Source organism: Fistularia commersonii, chromosome 12 (genome assembly GCF_037954325.1).
Source record: "Fistularia commersonii isolate RoL2024-O1a breed Wild chromosome 12, RoL_Fcom_v1.0, whole genome shotgun sequence".
NCBI lineage: Eukaryota > Metazoa > Chordata > Actinopteri > Syngnathiformes > Fistulariidae > Fistularia > Fistularia commersonii.
This window is the reverse complement of record NC_141295.1, coordinates 13,534,209-13,559,687: the sequence shown is the minus strand read 5'-3', so window position 1 is coordinate 13,559,687 and position 25,479 is coordinate 13,534,209. Positions and strand designations below refer to the sequence as shown.

Genomic DNA, 25,479 nt, shown 5'->3' with positions numbered 1-25,479 from the left:
CTGGTGAGGGTAGGGTGATTTGGTGTGTGTGTGTGTGTGTGTGTGTGTGTGTGTGTGTGTGTGTGTGTGTGTGTGTGTGTGTGTGTGTGTGTGTGTGTGTGTTTGGGGGGCAGGGGGCGCATGATAAGCAATGATTAAATCCTACCATACTTGAAATAAATTCATTCATTAATTCAATTTAACTATCAATTTTATCCCTGTTATGATACTTTTGTGGGTTGTAAGCCATATTTGTTTAGCTTTTTTCACTTAAGTAGCATTTTCTCACAATTAAATGTAAATCAAATAAATTTCCTGAGAGAAATGTTTGCAGCATAATGAAGTCACTACGTCTATTCTTACATGGCAAAATATTTCCAAGCCCAAATATCATGGGAAGACTTTCAGTGAATGAGCCTGCTGCAAATTTATGTATAAAAAATTTTAATTATATTACAATGAGAATACACAATACCTTCAAGTGTTTGCTAAAACGTAGCCAGCACCAGGTACTCATGTACACACACTCGCACACACAAAACAAAACAAATAAAGGAACTTATATAACATCTTCTGAATGCATATTACACATCTGCTAAAAGGAACATATTCACAGGTCTCTGGCACAGAACTCTCCCTCCTCTGCACAGTTTGTCAGCCCTTACAACTCCTCGCCATCGTCCTCTCAACTCTCCCCTGCTTCCGGCCGACATACGACGCCGGAGAGCAGTGTCTTGCCGCGTTTACTCTAGAGTAAATTTCGCTTTTAGAGAAAGAAAAGGGGTGTGGGATGTTGACATGAAGAAAGGGGGCTGTTGGCCTAAAGTCCTGCATGTAGTTAAAGCTATCAGAAAGTCGCTAAGACAAAAAAAGGTACTCACTAATTATTCAGAATGGAAGGTTTAAAGGTGACTGTTCGTTTGGCAGGAATAACATTTATGGAAGTCACTGAGTTGGTATTTTTAAGCACCGTAGCGCAGCAGCTCCTGGACAGGAAGGGCCCTTCTATTTCTGAATGAATCTGTGACTGCAAATTATTATTTCGTTTTTTTCTAAACTTGGTTACTCCCTCCTCCTGGAATCATCTTGGTGCACTTGGGCTCTGAGGGAACCAGCACACTGTAGTTAAATCTCTTAGCAACAGTCGTAGAAAAGGGAATATCACACCTTGTCTGTGAGGTGGAAAAACTAAGCCTGTGTCTCAGATGACTCTTGCATCACCGATTATATTACTAGTTATGTATCAGAAGAACCCATTTGGCGTTGCCCCTCTGGGGGAACCATTTTAAGAATATGTCTCTGATAATAGGTACATTCCATGCTTAAAAATAAAAAGTTTCCAAGGCACACCATTCAAAATTTCCCATAACCACTATCCTTTTGACATTCGGGGAAAATGTTACCACATCCGACTATTCTCTATGAGTGTTTATGTTCTGTTCTCAATGATGCAGCTGAAACTGATAATCTCATATCTGGCCCTCGACTGTTCCCATTCACCCTGTCGCGTTTCTCACAGGAAGGTTCTGTGCAAGAGAATCACCGTATGCCATTAAAAAAAAAAATGGTTCGCTCAATTGTTCATCGGACCAACGGACTGAAAAGGGACATTTTCACAACCAACAGTCATGTACAAATCATTGCCATGAATGTAAACTGTCAATGACAAAATAAACGAGAAAAAAACAGCTTAAAAAAACATTTTTTATCTCTAGCTTTTTTTTGTTTGTTTTTCTTTGCCCTCCTGCAGTGTTTGAAGAGAGTGCAGATAGGAGGTAAAAAAAATAAAAATAAAAAGTCAATAAAAGAGTTGGTCACCAATAAATGCACCACAGAGTCAAAAGCAAAACCACCTGTTTGTCTAAAAACCCTGCCCGCCCCCCTCCCTCAGAAAGCACAAGATGGTAATATTGCTGTGTCTCAAGATCAATGGGTAACACTATGCTGGGACTGACCACCGGGAGCCCAGAGGATAACACCTTAAGCTGCCATCGATTGGATTATTCTTTTATCGCTCCTCTCCCAGTGATTCCCACTGAAAAAAACACATAGTCAACATACAATGATAGTCAAATGACTAAAAGAAAAAAATAAACATGCTTCAAACCCAAAGGTTTTGAACCCCATAGGTGGCCGTGTGGGGCGACTAGAAGCTGCCATGGGAGTTTTACCAGTGTGTGGGTTCTTTTTTTTTTTTTTTTACTTTTTTTTTTTTTCTTTTTCATTTTTCCATGACAGAAGCTTCACTGGCAGACAGGCGGGCGTCGACACCGGGGTGGGGTTTGGGGGGGCGGGGTTGCCTGGGCAGGGTGGACAACAGTGGCTTCTCAGTAGAGACCAAAAGGGCTTTTTTTTTAATATATATTCATCTGTGATGAGGTCTTCTCATGCCCCTTGCTCATGGAAGTGTCAACTGTTTTGGCATGGTAAGGCTTGACGACAAAGCTCTCAGCCCGGCCGGAGGAGAGGGAGGGCGTGGGATTAAGAATCGGGGGGGCACGTTGGAGGGACGACGACCTGAGTAGGGATGGAGGGTGAGGGGGTGAGGAGGAGGAAGAGGAAGAGGAGGAGGAGGAGAAAGAGGAAGGCTCACCAAGGCACAGAATGACAGCAGGAGTGTCACCCGAGGGAGAGGGGCCAGTGTATCAGTTCCCCCGCCCCCACTCTCCCTTCAACAAGCCTGGCTTCCTGTCTGTCTCTTATATAGATTTATATAGATAGATAGATAGATATACTTGCTCTTTTTTGTCTTTTCAATACCAGAGAACATTTATGAAAATAAAATACAAAATTTAGTACAAGAAATATAGACTACACTGGCTAATATAACTTTTTAGAGACAGGTAGCTTCTTTTGTATGCAAGTTTTTGTGTTCTTTTATAGTTTTTGTTAACCTTTTTTTCTGTTAGTTTGAATTTTTTTTGGGTGATTTTTTTATTTGGTCAGACTGGTGGCAACTGGCCCTACTTTTTTTGTGAAGTGCTGGGATGCCAAGCTCTAAAAGACTGCCAGGAAAGTGAGGCCTCGTGATTATTAATTGGTCAGAGAGCGTTAAAAGCGTCTCCTCCGTCTATTGTACATAGCCTCGCGGACAAGTTCATCTTCAGCGGTGTGTAGAAGCTCAGGAAAGAAGTAATGCAAGAAGAAATCAGACTGTTAGTTACAAAACAAAATTAGTCGCACTAAAGTTACCTTAAAATGAATGCCTCTAAAGAGAAGGAATCCTTAGAGCTGGCCCCACAGGTACATATATATTCCACATTTACAGCTTTGATTTGTTAATCAGTTGAAATCGAAACAAGCCCACACACACACACACACACACACACACACACACACAAACACACACACACACACGTAAAAAGCAACAGAGCTGTACAGAAATACAAATCCCAGATCGATGCGGGCAAGAGCGCAGAACTCAAACCGACAGTCTTTTTTGTCAGTCTGCTCTTTGCATTCGCCAGCACGCCATCTGAGAAAGGAAGGTCTCCTGTAACACCGCATGGTCCACCAGAATCATCATAAACACTCAGAGGAAGCACAGTCCCCTCGTATTTATTGCTACATCAATTCGCTACTGAGAAAGAAACAAGACTTGGAGCAATCTTTAAGGAGTAGAGTTTTTAGTTGAACGGCAACTCTTTTTTTTTTTTTTTTGTTTTTTATTCGACATAGTAGTCCATCCACACCATAGGGTGGTATAGTGTAGTGGTCAGTAGTGTGGAGTAGTGGTTAGGCAACCCAACCAGAGGGAGACGCGAGGGTTTCAACAGTAACTGTACATCTATATACATTGGGATTTTTTCCGACACAGCTCTGTGTCTCTTTCAGTTTGTCTTTGGCCAGGAAAAAAAAGGGGTTGGCCGCATTTTGGTAAACAAGATTTCTATTTTGGATTCCGCCCCCGCAGCAGCATCTGCTGTCCTTTGCCAGCAGGTTAATGGGTCCAAACTTTCTTCGCTCTAACCGACGGATAGAGCGACGGTGGTTCGCCTCACTGTTGGAACATTCGGCTAGGCTTCGGGTAAACAGGCAACAGCCGGGCTCTGCTCAAAACTAGAATCGATAATCTGATTTCAGATTTAGTCTGACCAAAACCAAAACCAAAGTGCGATGTCTGCAAGTCAAGGGTTTCAGAGGGAGATAATGTGTTAGTCATTGCTCCTGGTCATGAAAAAAAATCCCAGTGGTACCTGTAAGACTCCCCTTAAACAATCATTTGTGCACTTTGGTTTGTGTCCAGACTTCACCAATGATATTACTTGTAGTTTATTGTCTTCTAATTTTGAACAGAGTCAGGGAATAGGTCATCTTTCTTTCCCAGCCTATGACCATGCACAGTAAAACATTTCCTGGTTCCTGATAAGCGCTGACTGTACTGATATGTGACTGATCTTAATCATTTCATGTAAATCAGAAAGAAGAGTCACACTATTGCTTTCAGCAGCCAGATATTAGGAACTTAAAAACCCGGGTTGCTTGTTTTCGAAGTGAGCCGACGTGAAGGGAACATACAGTGTGATGTAACTACCATCACGCTGCTTCCTGAATTCATTGTAGAACAAACTGAGGAGCCTTTTTTAGGAGGTGGCTGGGAGGGCGGGGGAAGGGGGGGTACAAGTGCCACGTGGAGCTTCTTTTTTTTGCTGCTCACTCTCTCTAGCACTGACACTCACACGATGTACACACACACACACACAAACACACACACACACACACACACACACACACACACACACACACACACAGCAACATTCCCATATCCTGATTATCAATTCAAAGCTGTCCATCTCACCACGGAAGTCCCAGATAAAAACAACAAACTCTACTTTGCTCTCTCTGAGCCAGCGGCAACACTAGATCAGAGTTTCGAGGAGGGGGAGGGGGCAGTGGGAGGGCAGGGCATGTCAGAGGGGGGCAGTTTCAGGCAGGATAGAGTGAGGTCAGGTGGGTCAGTGGTGGGTGGAAGGAGGAGGGTTGCTAGGAAGCCATGAGTGGCATTGCAGCCCCATGTGCTTCCTGGAGAGCCAGAGCCAGGATAGAAGAAGCAGGTTCAGAGGGTACCGCCTTTTCTGGACCGGTCTGATATAGGTAGAGGGTGCCATTGCAGACTGTAAGAAGTCAGGGAAAATAGGGTGGGGGTGTGGGGCAGGGTGGGGTCAAGAAGCAGGATCAGCTGATGGCCACCAGGGTCTAACAGTGATGCGGCTGCAGTCTGTGGGAATGTGTGGCCGTGTAGCTGGTGTCACTGGAGCTGCTCTGGAGGCTGTAGTGGTCCTCCTCCTCGCCGTCGCTGATGCTGTCCACGCTGTCTGCCTCGACAGGGGTGAACTCCATACCCTCAATGTCCACCTCTGCACATAAAAAGTCGAGGAAATACAAAAAGTTATATTTATGTTCAATATTTGGAAATTTAGAAAACTCCCTCTTATAGGACCACAACTTAATTGCACAAATTCTAGAGTTAAACCTCTATTCTCATTCCACCACACCTGCCTTCTGGTTCAGCTCAGGAAAAGAAAATGCTCACATTCAAAGCCTTCTAGGACCTGGCCACCACCGATCTACCTCATTTCTTCCAGGAAGACCACCTCCCACTCTCACCTGGACTCCTGACCTTCTCCTCCTTCTGCCTCAGCATGATTTGGCAAAGGAGGTTTCAGCTACACGAATCCATTACCTCTTTCAAATCCCACATAAACCCACAACTTGAAACTGGAATACTCACCCTAATCCCTACGCTGCTTTTTTCAATCTATAATTGTGTTACTCGTTGTTTTATAACCACTGTAATGCAACCTTGGCTGTCTTAAAGGGTACTTCCCATTATGCCTTTGACATTTTTAACAATATGCAAGGTTTATTTGGAATTGTAAAAAGAAAATGTTTGGGTTATTTGGAGACAAAATATGCTTCTAGGCAAGTTGAAGAAGTTATAACCTGATCTTCTGTTATCCTTTTTTATTAGGGCTAGCATTGACAAAGCACTTAAATGACTCTCTTTTGCCTTTTCAATAATGAAGTGGTATTGGTAGGACAAGTTACAGTGATGACCTTCCACCTTGTACATGTGTTATTCTCTTTTCCAAGTCAGTCCCACACACACACACACACACACACACACACACACACACACACACACACACGCGCGCACACACACAGCACCTGCAGCAGCACTGACGGTGCTGATCCTTACTTTGTTTTTGTGGACATAATTCATAATCCATTATGGGTTAACATTAACCTAGATTTTCTTTTTCTTATTCAGTTTTCTCTGCCGTACTGTCAGAAATGTAAGTCAACTCATGACGTGCAGCGGTCAAGCACAGGAGGGATCACGGCAACACAGATACCTTTGAGATAAGAAAACTAAGCGCTAATTAATTTTTGAAAGCACTGAATTATGAGGAAGGTCTTAGAACCCGCACTAGCACATAGAACAACACTGCAGCCAGGAGCTTCACTGGTAGGCCAGATTAATTTGATCTGGAGAGTGTATTTTTAACCTTTTTCATAAGGCATCATCTGCAAACAGGGTGCATGATAACCATCAAGTGGCTTTCCACTGTGCGGTCCAGGTTTCTGAGATCGGCAGTGGAGTTTTTCAAAAACATGCATTACAAACACTTTACTAAAGGTATGTTGACATATGTACCGATTAACGCGGTGTTAACGTTTGCTGCGTGAAGCCGTTGTACCTTGCTCAGAGTCAGTGGAGATGGTGGAGCCCATGCTATCAGTGCGAATGCGCTCCACGGGTCCTGACACGGAGAGCTGCTCCAGGCGGCGTTTGAGGTAGCGGTGCTCTCGCTGCAGCTGCTCCTTCATGTTTAAGGCCTTCCTGTCTTGTTCCTCCAGCTTCTGCAGACACACAGAGAAAGGCCTCAGAGTTAATGTTTGCTTAACATTTCCTCGTTATGCCTCCCGAAAGTCGTTAGACTGTTCTTTGTTTCTTTTTTCTGTCATTTTTTTATTTTATTTTTGTGAAACTAGGCAAATTTAATGGACATTAGACCTCACAGTGGGGAGCTGTTCTACTTGTATTTGTTCCAGTCACATTTAAATAAAAAGGAAGTTGCTGAAAAACAATGAATACTTTATGTGGAAGTTACCTCTATTTTATCTATGGCATACAGATGCCACATGTCATATATGTTTCTTCAGAGTTACCTTTGTTTGAACTTGGATTGACACAATATCTGCACCCTGTGAGCGGTTGCTAGATAAAACTGGACCGTAATCTTAACCTTCTTGTTTTTTGTCATCTCCTGCTGCCACCAACAACAACAAAATGTCAAAATCAAGAGGGCAGTGGTAAAATGACAGTGTGAGGTTTCTAAGTAGGAAAAACATAAACTGCTGTCAACATTTGACTTAATGTGAGAGTGCAAGTACATTTTCAATGAGGAATTATAGTCAGTGACATGGAACTGGAAGACACAGGGCAGCATTGTGAAAAAAAATGCATATCATTTGAGCAAAGATGACAAGCACAATAAACAGGAAATGAAGGGTTAAAACTTGCCATGTCTGGATTTTCCACCAACCACATTGCACTGCTGTTGCTTCTAATAAACAGCTTGATCAGCACAGCGTGTCCTTATATTACATTGCATGCTGTTCATCCTCTGCCCTGAAAGTTTATGACTCTAATGATATTGTCTCATGATATTGAATGATATTCTACCATTATTAACACTGTTTAAAGTCATATTAGTGTCAGTGATCCCGTGACAGAAAAGTTTCTCATGTATCGCTTTGTGTGTGAAAGCTACACAGGATGAGTTATACAAACTTAACATCAAGTGATGTTGTTTCACAAGGCAAGCGACCAGATGTGTTTCGTATTTTGTTGTTTTGAATCAGTGTTTGTTTCGGTCGTTCAGTCTTGGGAGAATCTATTTTTATTTCTATTTTCATAGTCTATTTCTGACTGTGAGCCACCGTGATCGACAGCCGCGGAAACATAACAGCGAAAAAAGGAGCGAAAGGAGAAAAAGTGAAGTAGTGAAATAGACCGGAGGTCATGAAAATGCTGGTGGAAGTTAGGGGGTAACTGTGAGGGCATCCCCAGCAGCCTCTTACATGTTAAACCCTCAATTGCGATTAACTTTATGTCAAAATAGGATTTTAAATGCACCACTTTGGGAAACTTCAGGTGGCAATTTAAGAAAACTTCAGTTTTTGACGATTTCACTTTGTTTGCCCATGTTGATCGACTAACTAACCGAAAAAATTAAATGCAGTAAATTCATTATGTGGCTTTTGTTCGTGAGGGTTCATCTGTTTGTACCTTGATGTGCATTTTGGCCCTCTTCAGCAAGCTCAGTGTGGTGTGTCTTGTGCTGTCTGGACCCAAAGGCACCAGCTCCTTCAACTGCTCCAAGTACAGCCGCAGTTTGGCACGTCTGCGAACACATAAGCACGGGGTGAGTCAGCGAATCCTCCACCAGCAGAAAAGTGAGACGGCATCTACAAACAGACAGTCAAGATTTTATCCAAATGACCCTAAAGGGCAGTAACAAACAGAAGCCATTCTACAGTGGAAGCTAAATGGAGAGAACGGTGACCGATCAGAACACAATCAGAGCTGATTTCTTAAGCATCGGATTGCAGTTGGAATTTTGCGTTTGACTTTGCAACATGTTTTTCCAGAGAACCCCCGGGTATGGGAGGGGATGCACGTCCCCTGTGCAGTTAGAAATGAACAACTGCATCAGTCACTGACATCTTACCACATATTCAACCAAACAATCAGTTCAAATTGAACTTTTTGATCATCAATTCTGAATATATGTGACACATTAAAAGCAGCACACATGCTTTCAGTGTAGAGGCAATTGGATTTTTTTTTTTTAAAGCTAACAATTCTCCAGGCCTTTCTGGTTTATCAGCTGCCATTTTTTGCAGGATACAAACTCTCCGACATATGCTGATAAATGCATTTACAGATCTATTAGATGACCTGCTGACTTCCCTGTCTTTCTTGGCTGTTTGTTCAATCTGATTAATGCATACAACTCTGCTGAAGATAAGTCCCTAAAACCAAACGCTGGGGAGGAAAAAAAAATTACCAAAAAGACAACTCTAAGAAACTTCTCATTTGTTCTGGTCCCTCTCTTGGATAAATTTGAGATACAAACTGTGGACCCAGAAAACCCTGCCTCCCTGCCAAAAACCCCACAGGCCAACAACCCTGGATTGACAAATAAAGAGCTCCCAAGATGCTGCATGCGGATATTTAATTCAGAGTTTTATGGATATTGTATATTATGTCAAAGGACCGATTTATTCACAACATTTTTATCAGCAGATTACCTCCCCTCTCTGTCCTTGGCCCATTCAAATTTGTTCATAAGAGCCTTTCAATCCTCCATTAGTCAAGCTAGTCCATGAACCATGTCTTTGTTCTGAGTGAGCCTTCCCCCCTTTCCCTCATTCCTTTGGCTAACTCTGAACGGTAAACAAACTACAACAATGGGAGGTCTCCAATGGCCATTGCCACAACGACAATAAACCTAATCAGAGAAATTAAGCTTTCTTAGACACTTGCTGTGGAGTGGGCGCACAACAACGGCACAGACATACACACTCTTTGAACACGCAAACAAAGTCGTTCCATATTTATTTTTCAGGAAGGGCGTCGCCTATGAGTTACACGTAAGTAAAGACCCTCGAAGTAGACAAATCAGTTTCACTGTGAGGTTAGACAGAGACAGTCAGAGGTTAACAAGTGACTCTCAGAGACTTAACTCTCAAATAACGAGTGGATTTTCATTTTGCAAAAGGCTTTTGAAATACTAATTAAAAAAGATTAGCAAAAATGGCCTTCAAACCATCTCCACCTCTCTACAGGTGCATGAAGGCGTTCCCAAAAAAGGGCGTGTGAAAGTGCTCCGGTTCTTTTATTTCCTCTTGTCCCAAGGGGCACTTCCAATCCCCCATCCCGCTGAACCCCCTCCACCTCTCTGCTCTACACTGCCAACACCAACACACCCTCATCCCACTAGAAAACAAGTGTCTTCTGAGGACAGGGGCGGGGGTCCACCTCCAACCTGCCCCAGTCACAGCCACAAGAAGCACTTGGACACTGGCCAGGGGAAGCAGGCAGGAAAGAGCTAGGGGTCTGCAGCAGGAGGGGGTGTTTTTTTGGAAGGACTGGGGTCTTAGCTAGTGGATGACTTTCTCTTGGTTTGAAAAAAGAGCTCAGTGAGTGCAGTGTGCTCAGCTGCACTAGGCAGCACTCCATACACATCATCCAAAGGGTAACTTGAGCCAAGGGGCAACCATCTCATACCCCACTCCCCCCCTCTCTCCCTCTCTTGCAATGAAAAACAAAAACAAGGCGTTCCCCGAATACTCTGCCTGGCTAACCCCCCATCCCCTACCCCACAGGAAAACTCTGGCATTTTTATGGACTTATTCATCACAGGCTCCACCTGTGTGCTCACCACATATTTGATCTGGTCCGCAAAGGGTGGAAATGTGCACAGATGCACGTTCATCATCACTTTGAACACAAAACACAAAAAGAAAACTGCTGTCAGCACTGTTTGGTATTCGTGCCTTCAGATACAACAACTCTTTTCATGAGCAGGCGAAAGCCAAAGAATAACTGTGTTAGGAGGCTGTGAAGTAACACGGATCAATCTCATCTTTTAAGGTGCTGAAGCATGAAAGCGTCTGTGATGCTATCATAAATCACATGATGTGATATACGTAATTTGTCACACTAAGGTGTTCGATCGCTTACACATGTCAATAAAACAATAAGATGGGTCACATCAAATTGCTTTACCAAAAAAATAGCAAAATCTTTGACATGGCGCACAAAACTGGGTTCTTTATCAGGAACGTGGAAAATGTCTGGCAGGAAGATACAAATATGCCAGACTAAAAGAATAATATTTTGTTTACAAATCAGCTCTTTGATCGTATCATATGATCTATGCTAAAGGTTTGCCAAGTTTTCCTGGAAGCACTATTAGGGCTTTTTATCCACATTGGCTCAGAGATTCCATTAGCTCAGTTAGTGTGTATGTGATAAGTGTTCAAGACTGAACATTCTATTTTGACAAAAAAAATAAGGGAGCCTTCAAATAAGCACCATTATCGTAGCTTGAAATTGCAGTTCTTCTTTAAAGTATCAAAACAATCTAGTGATGCATTACTCGCACGACACATGAGCTGCAGCTTTGAATCCGAGTTGTTTTTCTCTACTCTACTCCATGTTGATAACGCTGATATTGAATTTCAGCGTGTTTTGAGGTTTATCAGGTCCAGGCACAGTCTGTCTCATCCTTGCTTGAGCACTAAATTTGTTATTCAATCTGTCCTTATTGTGACTCTGTCGAAGAAAAGCTTCGTCCGTCTGATGCATATCACTCGGCCGGGACCTGGTTAAAGTTGGCAGGTTGCCCCCGACAGCTTCCTCCCCAACAGCACGTGTTTCCCTGCCGAGAGACACACTCACTATTTTTCTTCAAGAGTGCACGGCTGATTTGGAGAGGGACTGGACCCGCCCTCTCTCACGTTTGTTATTCCAAAAGCCAAGCCCTGGTCACGCTATGTTTATCAGATTGCCTCAAACAGCCATGCAAAGTGTGGCACCAGTCCATGAAGTAGCAGACAGTTTGTACTGCCTGGTCTGCACAGTTTGGAATCACATCACAATTTCCAACTTGTCTGAGTTCAAAAATAGGAAACCCTTTGATATTCCTGTCCTGAAAAGTGTCATCCTGTAGCTGCGTGTCACGTGACATGTAATTAAGGCAGACTTCTGGCATGTGTTTTCGAGTAGTTCAAGCAAAAGTCAAGGTTCCATTGTCCGATATACAAAGCACTCAGTGGCTGTTCAAGCATTTAAGTGAGTTAAAGGCAAAGAGATCAAACGCGGCGAATATCTTAACATTTGATCGAGTGTTTCAACACGGATTCATTTCCGTGACTGTGTAAAAATGAATACTGCAACAACTGCAAAAAAAACAAAACTGCCATGTAACCTCTCTGTTTTTGCACGTTTGTCTGTAAATCTGCTATTAGATTTGCTGTGGAGTCACGTCTGCTGGGAGACAACCACCTGACTGCTCTCACGTGCAGAACACCACGGGATGATTTGTGTCTGATCTCTGGCCTTCCCTCCCCCCACCCTCACCCCCTCTTCACTTCTCTCTTCATCAGGGGCTCAGTGCCATAACAAAGCAAAGGCGGGGGGGTAGGGGAAGCAGGGGAGGTTGGGAGTTTTGCTCAGAAAGCTGCACGCTGCCATAACTGGAACAAGCTATTTAAACTCTGACTTGCGCTCCAAGGTTACAGGGTATAGACCAGGACATTTTTTCCTGATCCGATCACGCTATGGGCCTTGGAGGGAAAACAACCGTGACATATCTTGCTTTGCTGGTCAAGTCATGGGCAAGTTGTGTATCTGCAGTAGCCTGTGTATGTCGAACTGATGAACACCGAAGGATACTGTATATGAGGCACTTTTGGACAAGAGATGTGACAGACAAATTCACAACCATCGGCGTCCACACGCAGAAACACACACACACACACACACACAATGGTTCTAGCTAACATTCTCTTGGAGACAACAGCATGTCCCAGAACTGTCCAGCACTTTGGGATCGGGGATCTATCTGCACACAAAGCGCTGCACGGCCAGAGAAGGCGAGTCAGTGCGAACAACAGGCCTTCACCCCTCACTCACTACAGTGTTTAATGAGCTTGCTACAGCCCAGAAAATTCCTCCACCCATACATACAGCACAGGGTAGCTTGGCTGGCACTGGGCCAAATGCACTAAACTAAGGTCAAGGGTCATCAGAAACACCACTTCAATGTTTCCTTTCTTTGCTAGAGCAGATTCAGTTAGTCTTGGTTGGGTGGGCGAAAATGCAATGCCATGGCTCTGCCAACAAAACATCTCGTGCTCTGTTAAGTCAAAGCAGCTGTAAGTGACATGTCAGTACTTAAAGTATGATTGGCTTTATTTACTCTGAAATGGCAGGCCGAGATGTGTGAGGAGTTGATGGCTTTATCTACTGTATCGACCCTGGGTCACAGTGGAGGTACAGTGGCAGTAAAACTGTATGTGTGAACCATGTTAGATGGGTTGTTAGAAGGTGCAAACTGCTGACAGTGTATTAAGTAAGGTTCAAATGCTGGTTTATTGGCTCCAAGGGCAACCACTTTGAGCCCGGATGTGTGTTATGTATTAACATATTTTATATTTTTATGTATGGATCATTTATATATGCTGAGTAACACTCTTAACATTGGATAAACTTGCTGAGTAAGGGATTATAACTATAGATCAGGCTACATAGTCTTTAAGGTGCATGGCCATCATATTGTCATTTGGAGTCACCTAGCGAAAGATGATAATGATATTCTAACATATTAACACATCGTTTTCTCGGTAGGAATTTATTTCTCACAACTTTAACCTGTATACTTCATAATCATAATAGTACTTTAGTACTCTATAATGTTAAAGAAAAAAACATCTTAAACTAATCACAAGCCAAAGTTGCATATATGTTCATTAGGTTGTTTCTAAAAAAAGGAGTCAGACAGGGAAAACTGCCAGACGATGACACAAGATTAAAACTCTTCTTTGAAGGTTAAAAATGGTACACTGATTGAGGCATCAATGGCCATACTTGGTGGAAGATACAATATGCCCACACATTGTTCCTGACTTATTGCTGCCACTTCAGTGTGTTTAAATAATCTAGCTGGGCTTGTTTACAACGTGTCCGATTGACAGTACAAAGTCACTTTGCGGTGGCAAAGTTACAGCAGATCTGTATCCCATTTGGAGTACAATATAATCACAATTAATTTAAAGGAAAGTGCACTCCAAGTTGCACTATATCAGAATTAACACGAGTTTCTTCATTGATCTGATGTCGTTATACTTACTAAACAAATCATTTTGCTGGTAAAGAAAATCCCCCAAATTTTATTTCATGTATGCATTACTCTTTTAACGGGACAAAAAAACTTTCCGCATCTGGCCCATGTTTACACATATGTCATGCGAAGTAGAAGCTCGGCCTGCATTGCGTGAGTGAGGATCACTATGGTGCACTGGTGGAATTTGAGGTTGTCAGTGTAGTGGTTCCACATCTGGCTGGCAGGTTCTCGGGGAGCAAAAAGACAGATGGGAGGAGGCTCGAGGTGGCGAGGGACCCAAACCGGGGCTAGCCAACAAACAAACATGCAGACACAGGGTCTTTCAGCAGCCCTTCATCAGTCTCACTGTCACCCCCTCAGCCCTCTCCTGAATATGTTTATGTTTAACTGAGATCTGATGCGCCATTTCTGAAAGATAAAGAGACAGCACTTGCTATAGCTGCTCATGTGAAACTGGCTGAGTGGTTTGCCACACTGCCCACGCGTATGAGACAAAAAGACGCTGATATAGAATGTCATCAATTTTTTTTTTGATGAGCTGTTTTGCCTTTTTTGTCACTGAGAATGCCACACCCATTCCACTGTGTGCAGTTACAACTGCAAGACGAGACAGACGGACATGAGTCCCTGTAAACACATTCTCCTGACAGCAGGAACATGAAGCTTTCACTCACATGACTCCGCTGTGACACGCAAGCAGCGAGAAGACCCTGAATACACAATGACAGCAGTGCAAACAAAGGGACGGCCCTAATTACACCAATGCTAATAGAATTAAACTTAGAGAAAAGCCTCTGCATATATCACTGGTGATTAAGAATCAGGAAACAGGCACTTTTTTGTTCACTCAATGTCAAAATGACAAAAAGGAAACTGGATTTTCCAGTGCGCATGCTTGGGAATGCCCTCTAATTAGAATCATTTGATTTTTTTTTTTTTTTGGATACTGAAACAATCCCGGGTTAGAACAGATCATTACAAAATCCCTTCCTCAGCACAAGCGGCTTATGCTAGTGTGAACAGAAAAACAGATGTCAAATACAATTTAAAGATGAGGTTGTGTACAAGCACACGAAGAGGGTAGGCTAAAGAAAGGTTTCCCCGTGTGTTACTGAATCATTTCAGCACAATGTCAAATGACAGACTTGGACAATAATTGCCTTCCGCTGCGTGCATTGAGAAGTACATCTGCAAATGTTGGATGGACTAGCAGAGACAAGTTCAGTGAGCTCAATAAACACATTCCCCTGACACAGGGAGCTCTGGTTTTATAATGAATCTCTGTCAATGATTAACACAAAGGACATGTTGACTGTGGAAGGGGTTACAGAACAGTGGAACGGGGTCAAACTTGGGGGGCTGTAGCTACAAGATAAATCTCGGGACTCAAAAGATAACAAAGAGAAAGTGTTTTTTTTTAACTACGTCAAATTACACCTTTAAAAAAAAACTCTCCTTTTTCCTTTTTAAGTGCTTGATGACAGTCCAAAGAAACTCAGATAACAATCTGTATTTTTCAGTATTACAACCCGTGACCTCAAGCACCCCCTGACAAGTTATGTAGGTCAAAGACATAAATAGTTTAATGTTTACTGTTGTACCACATGAAGAAGCAACAACAAAAATTCCAAATATTGGAATGCCTTCACATGAGTACATAATCAAAAAACATTTGGTCATGACTGGCCGCGACTCAAAAAGACAGGCGGTAACAAATGTGGACGCGGAGCATTCTAGTAATTCTTGGCCTGCTAGTTTTGTGAACCCATCCTCAAACTCTCCCTTTAACAGCCCCTCTTACTTAATTCTGCATTCCAGTGTATGTCTGCACACTGTGCTGACCTGAATTTCAGGCTGCCTGCTCCAAACACACAGGCCATGTCTGACGTTGCCGCCCGTCCCTTCTTTCAGCAATGCTTAAGAATGCCTTCGACTCCTCCTCCCTAGATGCACAGTAAGACCAATAACTAAATGGTTCAGTCAACAAGCCTCCCGCCCTGTTAACCCCTATTTCGCTACTTTCTTTAATTTTTTTTTTCCTCCACTAGCTCTTTAAAAACCCCAAAGCGATGCCTGCACCTTGTTAGAGTGCATTCTACACATTTGTTTTATGAGCATCAGCTGCTCTACGGCAGTGAACCAAGTTTATTGACACAGAAACATGCAGCAGAAACCCTCTCACCTAAATGATGGTCTATAGAGACTCTGTTGACATACCAAAACATCTCAGTGAGCCTGCAAAAAGAATAGGTATCAGCTTCGACTTTTACTCAAACTTTCCACAGTTTGCACATTAGTAGCCACAGTGTGACTGTGGCCAGGCATTTGAGCATTTCAACACCCAGTGACCTTGGGGCGATGAAATTCCACATGTGACCTCTTGTGCTAACCTCCAGCTGCAGCCTGTTTCTTATTCTTCATTGACATAAATAGACCTCTGCTTTTTCAGCATCATTATCGCGACCTGGACTGTCCTGAGGCGATACCTGCAAAACCTTCAGCGTGCCCGAAAGCCAGAAATCCATCAGGCAAGCATGCAGCACAGTCGTTGGCTCTCGCAGGAAAACACATCTTCAACAATCAAATGATATGACTGCTCTGACTATGTGAGCCCTGCGGCCTCGGGTACATAAAATGTTTGATGTTTTTTGTTCAAAACACATCAAATCAATTCATTAAATATGTAATTACAAAGTAATAGTCAAAATAATGATGTAAAACGATTGAATGTCAGTTATTATTGCCTAGAGGCCTAAAGAAAAACAAGAGATTTGTGGATGCCGTGAAAGAGGGCATGAAGTTAGTTGGTGTGAGAGAAGAGGATGCAGAGGATAGGGTTAGATGGAGGCAGATGAATAGCTGCGTCAACCCCTAAAGGAAACAGCCTAAAGAAAAAAAAAGGTGTTGTTGTAGCCTGTCTTTCAAATCTGCACAAGTGCATGGTCAAGTCTTTATGCAGACAATGAATGTAATTACGTCTCTGGAAAAATACCTTCATTGTAAATACCAGGAATATATTGTAGTTACTGTGTACAGTGGTGTATTTCATTGTATGATCTTTTGCAACCATTTCATTGGTGAATTATTCCAAGATAACCATTGTACACACTTTATGGCATTTTATAAATAGTATGTGAAAATACAAAGACGAAAAAAGGAGGTAATTAAGATCAGTGTCAGTTGCTTTTTTTTTCTAAATATATATGTATCCATTAAAATAAATGGCCTTTTTACTGAGCTTCTCAAATGTAACACTGGGAGAGGAATGTTGAGGATATAGTGTTATGTTTTGAAAGTAGCCTAGATGAGGTTGTATACTTGCAAATAAATCATTTGTCAATCTGCTTTCTTATCCGGCCAACAACACACACAGTAATTTGATGTATCTGATTTGAGGAGGTATAAAGTATAAAGTATAAAGTATAAAGTATAAAGTATAAAGTGTGTCAAATGCCAGCGAAAACTGCAGAGGTAATCCAGACTTGTCACATTTACTTTTGTATGTTACAGAGCTGTCACATGACAGGATGAAGACATTTTGACTTTAACCTTAGCTGAATGCAGGATGATTTTGTAGTTAAAAATATTGCAATACAGATTAACGGGATTAACAGGCTGACCAGCGCCTGCCTGCTTCCACAACACCACAAAAGAAGATTTATACCTCAAAAGAGGAGAACCTGGCACAAATGAGATTTGGCAGACAGACCAGAAAGAGTGATAAAGGCTCTCTTTGAGAGGGGAGCTCTGCTCTCCTCCTGACAGACTCAGGTTTCTGCTGACTAAGACCCTTTTAGGGGGTGAAAAGGAGAGCCAGAATTAGGAGATGAAAAAACAGATAGCAGAAAAAACAGATGTGGTCTCTGGAGACAAAAAAAAGAAAAGAGGACAAGGAGGTGAAGGAGAAGGTTAGTGGATGTTTTAACTCCCACGGAACACTGCCATAACTCAACACACAAACAGACACACACAGACACACACACACACACACACACACACACACACACACACACACACTGGCCGGCTTCACTTGAGAGGAAAGAGCTGCTGTAGCCAAATAAGTCATTCATCACAGCTGGGAGTGGAAGACACTGGGAGAGTAAATTTAATTAGAGAGAAGATTAGACTGACAAAACGAGTGTGTGCTCCTGTTTCGTTGAAGTGTTTTTAAGTTTAAAGTTAAGTTCAACAAATTTTACACCGTTGTTACAAAAGGGATTGATACTCTATATGAATACTGTTTGCTCAAACAACTGAACAACTTTAGAAATCAATCCGTGCCGGTTCAGAAATGAAACCGAGAGAACTTCATCATCTGTGGGCGGTGTCAGGAGAGATAAAAATAGTGTCGCAAATCCTTTTTTCAATTGAGGAAAGCAACACACACATACCAGAGACTTGGCCTCACAAAAATGGACTCAGGTTTCCTGTAAACAGGTGATGTATGGGAAACAACACTTTGGCAGTTTCACAGTGTCTTCACGTCAGTAGAAAAAAGAAACTTGTGGTGCAGAGAAGTCGTCATATTTTGTAATACAGAACAGTTGAGGTCAAAATTGTGAAGCAAGCAGTGGCGACGCAGCAACATGGTAGGTTTTGGTCATTTCCCGAGCAGTGACAGGGCTAAAAAGCAAAGCCAGCAGAGTCATCCCGGAGACACACTACACAGAGCTGTCACAGTTTCACCCATGCTGCAGTAGATAAGCAGGTTGCATCGGGACACACAACCATGTGTCACGCTGCTGGCACCGACCCAGATATCTCACTCTGATAACAGCACACATATGCATGCAGAATGCTCCCTTACCAACGGCTGAGGCAAATTCATGGCAGATAGCTAGCATGCATTACATTAGTCACTGGATCAAACAGAACTGTTGTCTACAAAAAAAAACAGCTGTCCTCATAGAAACTAGCACCATGTTGCATTGGAAAGACTTGCAAGTACCTTGGGGTGTGGCCTTTTCTCACGAAAAAAAAAATCAAATTGTTCATCCAAGATCAGAAGTCGTCATTGATGAATGTCCATGGGGATTAGTAGTCTTTCTTTGACACTTTGATACTGTATTGTCTGGTCTTTTTAGTGCTTTTTTATACATATATTTATATATAGCATTTAAGCTTGATGCTGCTTATATATATATATATATATATATATATATATATATATATATATATATATATATATAGCAGCTATATATATATATAGCTGCTTGATGCTAATTCAAAATAGCCCCAGCCCAACAAGATATCATTTGATAGGTAAGTTGTCTTTGCAAGCTAGCTGAGCTCAGAATGTATCCCTTGGCTAAAATAAACACTTGTAACCCACTAGTACACCCCAAACACCAGTGCAGGTGGTCTATCTGGTTCGTCTATATATATTTCCATAACACAAGCTCTTACTTTAGTACAGGCCTCCGTCGGTCACTGTACCTACCACGAGAATATTAGGTACAAGGATGCCTCTATTTGTATCGGTTTAAGCCAAACACGTTGCACATGACCAAACAAAGATAGTGAGTCAGGACTCAAATAGCAGCACCTCCATGAAGTGACGTCGAAGGGAGTAAGGTATGTGGACTTTTTAGAATTGATGATGTGTACAGTGTAGATTCAGCACAAGATGGACCTTCCCAACTGGCCAAACACTTATTAAACCGGTTGAACAGGAGAGTTGTGAACTGGTGAGTCAAAGCAAAACTGACAAAAATCACCCGTCCATATTGAGCCAGTACTTTTATTATACTACATTAAGATATAGATACAAGAATAAAAAAATTCCAGTGAAATGTGAGAAAATGTAATCTTTCCAAAAGTTAAATGTTTTGTACAGAGCATGAATTGAAAACCCATATTTGAAATAATGTAGAGTGCAAATCATTAAATTTGAGTACCCGAAACATTATTTTGTCTATTCTATTATTTTATTAATGCGTGTTTTATTAACTTATCAAAATCAAGCATTTTCCAAACTTTTGGTTGTTTCTAGTAACATGATGTGATATCTTTTGCCATTATAAATGTTAGTTTCACTTCCAAAGCAGAATTCCAACATTATTTTGATTGTCATCAACTTTCATGTTAGTAATATTGATATTCTTTAAAACTGCCAGTCCAGAGAAATTGAAAATGAATGTGAATATTATTTTCCTGAATTCATTTATGAAAGCAAAAGATAGGTATTTATGGTTAGAGTCATATACTGGATGCTAAAATTAGACTTTTTAGAACCTCATGGAGATAAAGGAAATGAGTTTACTGGTAATGATACCCCTTACTGGCACTTGAATTTTGTCACTGTGACTGTAAATCAGTTCATTGCAACTTAAGGAACTGTACCCGTCATCGGACATGAGGTAACCATGTCTCAACACCTGCAGCGAAATCAGCCTCGTCCTTCTCCGTTTGTCATTTCGTAGAGGAATATGCCCGTACATGTTTCTCATTGCACCACACAGACCCACAGAAAAAACACTCACTCACACACACACACACACACACACACGCACACACACACACAGAGGCATATTACTCACTCCCAGACATGTGACTGGCGAACCCAAACGCCTCAGTGTGGATGACACTGTGTCACGCACACACAACCCAGCGCACGCATTTCTGCCTTTGCTCACATGCTGATAGTCACATCAGCTGTTTCCTAAATCCTCTCAGTCAGGCCTTTAAAAAAAAAGTTGTTGAGGGCAGCTCAAGTGCAGATTCAAAGATACAAATGGAGTAATTATAACTGTTTGACTACTTCCTCTAAGCATTTTTCTTTGGCTAATCAAAGGAGAGTTTTGTTTTTGAACTGGAGAGCCCCAAAGAGCTCCAAAGTCACTCCCCCTGTTTGTCAAGTCCAAACAGAAAGCAGGCTTTTCTGCCTTTAATGAGCAGGCATATCACATCACCACTAGCTGAGCGCTGTAGCCTAAAGGAAGGAATAGAAAGAAAAACAGTTCATGCTACAGTGAGATACATGCGAGGAGGAGAGATGAACCATGGACTTTGTGTGTGTGTGTGCGCATGTGTGCAAATGCATGCATGCATGCGTGTGCATGCATGCACGCATGCGTGCGCGTGTGCCATCTGGGGGCTCCTCAGCTCTTAGAAATGACAGTCTCGGTCCAAAGTGACCCGCCTCCATTCCTAACGTCAGTCTGGGCAAGATTAGCGCATTACTGACAGGATTCCCTTTCCATATAAGGCAACCGTTTCAACCGTGAAATGGAGAAAGATCTAATCAACATGAGGGTACTCTTTGAAATCAACTTATCTGTTTCAGAAATCAGGAATAAAATTTATTGAATGTACAGCTCTTTGTAACTAACCTCTGATGTGATCTGCAAGTACTTTTCTTTGGACAGAGAGGACAGAACCTGAAATTCCCTTGCAGCTTGTATATCCTCACTTATTGTGTTAAGACCTAAGGGTGAAGACATGCGTACATGGCAGGTGGGTAAAGGTGCTCAGACACCCGAAGATGTCACCTTACCTGTGTTTCTCGAGCTCATTGTGTGATGATCTATGAGGGGGAACAGAAAAAAAACATGTATATTAGCTTCGGGGCGCAAAGCAGTTACGACACTCATAACACTACACAAACTTTACATTACATGACGTGAGGTCTGGGTGTAGTGTCATGCTTCAAGTATTGATTGTTGGGGTATAAATTCAAGACAGGTGAACTCAAAGAGAAAAGTAACAGATCTGAAAGACATCTGGCCAGGACTGTGCCGAGAGATCTAAAACAGGCCTAGTCTCTTTTTTCTAGCACCCCCACAACACACATACACTCAATTTATTCTGCCGCCTTGCAACTCTACATTTTTTAACATTAGATCAAGTGTACAAGACTTGCCATAGTTTACCATGTCTAAGCCAGGACTTATTTGTTTATTGTGATTTACACAGACATTGAGATTGCAAGTATGCACAACTGTGCAAAAAATTAATCTCTTTTCTAATCCATTTCATGTGTCTGAGAGAAAGAGAGAGAGAGAGAGAGAGAGAGAGAGAGAGAGAGAGAGAGAGAGAGAGAGAGAGAGAGAGAGTGAGAGAGAGCAATATCTGACACTGCACAGCATCCCCACTCTCCGCTTGCTCCCACACACATACAAACAGCAGGAACACACTGCTGCTGTTGCTGCATGCTGGCCGAACAGCAATGTAGACATGGATAAAAACACACTCAGACGTCTGGAGGCCTAGACGCTGCTGAATTCCTCAGCGTGTGGGCTATTCCGAGGAGAGCCCCCGATATGATGTGCAGCTGGGAACAGCGAGGGCACAACAGTCCATCTCAAACAGGCCCTCTGTTCATGAGACTGTCATGGATACCATGGCAATAACAACAAAAACAGCAACAACAAAAGGCCAGACTGACAACAAGCCTTTTCAGATTTTCCGGCTGTTTAAGAGCCCTTGTGCTTGCGAGGCAGCGGTTCCCACAGCTGTACTGCCAAGGCGAGGGGCATCTGAATGGCAATACTGCACCAAAGGGGTTACAGTTGACTGTGTAACTTGGATTACGTGGCGTCTATGTCAAATCATCCCAGAAGCAGTACAGGATGTTGCATTTCTGCTACTGAGCTGTTCCAAACAGGCAACTCCAATTTCAAAAGAAATTTACTCATCACAAAGGAAATTGTGTTGTTCAAACTTGCACAAATATGAGGGAAATCCCACCCAAAGCATATGATATGACAAGGAAATCTGCTAGAGGAAATCTGATGGTAGAGGTACAGAGAGCTTATGTAACTGTGATAAGAGCAGCTAAACATGGACCTTTAAACATATCTGCAACAATGGTGCACATGCAAAAGAATCAGACACCTGATGTCATAAAGTTAACACAATCAAAGACCGCTAAATTAATCTGATATCAAATTTACCTACAGTCTGGTGTCATATTTCCAATTTGACACGCAAGATTTGAAGAAGCAAGCAAAAGTGAAACAGATCGTGATTTGTCATGTGTTATTTACAGTCAATTCTATATCACATGTGCAACGAAGGTGAGCGGGAAATTCTCACCCATAGCATTTTGAAATGCTTTTTAGAAGCTGAATGATTTAGCAATAACCTACCAGTAAACAAGGGCACTCCATCAGGGTTTCCTCTTTGAATAGATTTAAAACTCTTTTTTTTCCACATGCTCAAAGTATTGTACCTTTTTATGTGTAGATGTGATCAAGCCATCGGGCATGTGATCACACAACTGTGTGACGGTACAAAGCAAAGTGCTGTGCTTTAGAACTAACAACCAGCTTTTGTTGATAGAGAATATAGTCAAACATGAAACATGTTCTACTTCACTACTCCCCAGTGTCTTGTCGGGTCAGCACAGTGTGGTAGGGTAGGATAAAGGAAATCAGGGGATTTGAACTTGCTTCACAGAAGTGGTGAATTTACAAGGAAAAAGAAGGTCTAGAGCATGAAGCGGAAAGGGCTTATGTCGGTGTCAGTGTGTAGGTGTCTGTTTCAGCCACCACACCCACCTGCCCCCATACACACCCCTTAGCTACAAACACGCACACACACAGACAGATAGTAGTGCTGACAGTATCAGAGGAATGTGGTAGGGACTACATTTTCATTTGTGACGAAGCAAGTGGACACCGAAGAATCAGTTTCAAATTGATAAAACAACACTTAAAAAGAGGAACGACATTGTGATCATATTTCTGATGCTGTTTAAACACGTGCTATGCACGCAATAACATAACTTGTGAAATTGCAACTGTGACAACTGCCTTCCACAAGTATTTGCTTGAAGATTATTGTAATTTTCATAATGCAATTTTTTTGTACAAAACCAAATCAATGCTAAGGGAACATTTTGAAAAATAACTAATTATTTACAGGGCGTTAACAGCCTACCCAAGATTTATTTAATCTTTTTTGAGCCAGTCAAGTCAGCAAGCCTTTAATTTGAAGTATATACATTTCAATTACCGGTTTTAATGTACATATGACGGCTCTTCTAAAAAGGAAAAAGACAGCCAGCTTGCAGCATCCTCCCCACCTGCACGAGAACAAGATCAAATGCTGAAATTCGGATTTATGTCTGCCTTGATTTCAGCCTACACAACCCCAAGAACTGTTTGTGAGTGCATGTGTATGCAAGTGTGTTTGTGTGTGTGTGAGTGTATTGTGCGATGAGCCTGACAAGCGGTTGGACTGTGGTTCCTCACACGGGACCCCCCTTTTCAAGGACACTTGGTCTAATTTAACACACACACAAAAACACAGGAACCACATGAAAAGGCATCTCAAAGCTATTTAGGGAGTGAGTCTGGGCCCAGACACTAAGAGGGTTACATACATGTAGGTTTGCGTTTTTCTCCCAGCATGGTGTGTGTGTGTGTGTGTGTGTGTGTGTGTGTGTGTGTGTGTGTGTGTGTGTGTGTGTGTGTGTGTGTGTGTGTGTGTGTGTGTGCGTGTAACAGAGCCAGAGAGTGGGAGCAGCAGAGTTGACAGTGTACGCGTGGCAGTGTTTATTGGAAAGACCAAAACAGAGAGAGCCCAGCCCAGAGCAGCAGAAAGATGGCAGTGTGCGTGGAATCGGCTCTGCGCTCGGCTAGCATTGACACAAACAACAACAAAAATAAGAACAAAAACAAATGATCGTGTTTACCTATTGTTCTGAGTTTTTCTGGAAATTGGCGAGGCTTTCGTTTTCTTCCTGGAGAAGTCGCTACTGTACGGTAATACAGACGCATAACCGTGTTCTGCCTCTATTGAGAAACAACAACAACAACAACAGCAACAACAACATTTTAAATTAGTGTCTGGTCGGAGAGACAAATAGAAACTGGTAAAGCGATGATAATGACAAAAAAACGAAAGAAAACAAACATCACTCTGGCTGAATGTTATCTCGAGTGGGGTAAAACGTGACCGGTCATCGGCGTGATCGTTTCCAATATATCAATACAGAAAGTGTTGAGCGGGGGAGCGGTGACTGGGGCACTGCCACAGGAGCATTTATCATTCATAAACATACATTTTCCCTTTTACGGTGTCACTGAAAACAACAACAACAAAGCACTGCGAATATAAACATAGCCATGGGTTTGAAATATGGCGAAAGAAACGGATCACTGGACGAAATAACATTTCTTTCCGTATGACATGTCAGCTCTCCTTTTATAGCTGATAGGCAATGGTGCAGTTTGCGCGCATCGTTTGGTCCTTATCCTATTGTCTATAAAGTGACATCATACCTGCGCCATGGCATTGCCAGAACAAACTTCACATATGATAGACTAACCCCACTGACATTAAAATGATTAACTGTAAAAATCAAAAATTAAAAAAATAGATGAAAATACATAAGTAAAACCCAAACTCTTGCCATCCTGTCATCTGAGCTTCAATACCTCTGTCTCTTCTCTCCAAGTACTCTGCAGCCTCCAGCAGAATTAAAAGAGAATTAAGTTCCATCTTGCTGTCAGGTTCAAGGAATAGAAATAGTCTATTTACACTAATGTACAAGTCATAAAACGTTGGAATGGTAATTTTAAAAACTGTTGAGGGCTCTCTGTATGGGCTGCCGTGCTCAGTTCTGAGTCTT

The 25,479-nt window shown here is 42.2% G+C and overlaps 1 protein-coding gene across 1 annotated transcript; it reads right to left on the bottom strand.

Moving 5' to 3' along the window:
- Positions 1-406: 406 nt before the first annotated feature.
- mxd4 (MAX dimerization protein 4) lies at positions 407-25,479 on the bottom strand. The gene is made up of 6 exons (XM_086157225.1): positions 25,286-25,479; positions 24,541-24,640; positions 21,397-21,426; positions 8,276-8,390; positions 6,681-6,843; positions 407-5,336 (listed from the first exon to the last, which is right to left on the bottom strand). The coding sequence occupies exons 1-6, from the start codon at positions 25,347-25,349 to the stop codon at positions 5,176-5,178; spliced, it is 633 nt and encodes a 210-aa protein (XP_086013351.1). The 5' UTR covers positions 25,350-25,479; the 3' UTR covers positions 407-5,175.

Bases quoted from the DNA above. Each gene is read 5' to 3' on its own strand.
- mxd4 (XM_086157225.1), bottom strand. From the start codon at position 25,349: ATGGAACTTAATTCTCTTTTAATTCTGCTGGAGGCTGCAGAGTACTTG. The intron at 21,427-24,540 runs GTAAACACGATC...TCCCCCTCATAG, and splicing joins AGAAAAACTCAGAACAATAG to ATCATCACACAATGAGCTCG. The intron at 8,391-21,396 runs GTAAGGTGACAT...ATGTGTTCGCAG, and splicing joins AATGAGCTCGAGAAACACAG to ACGTGCCAAACTGCGGCTGT.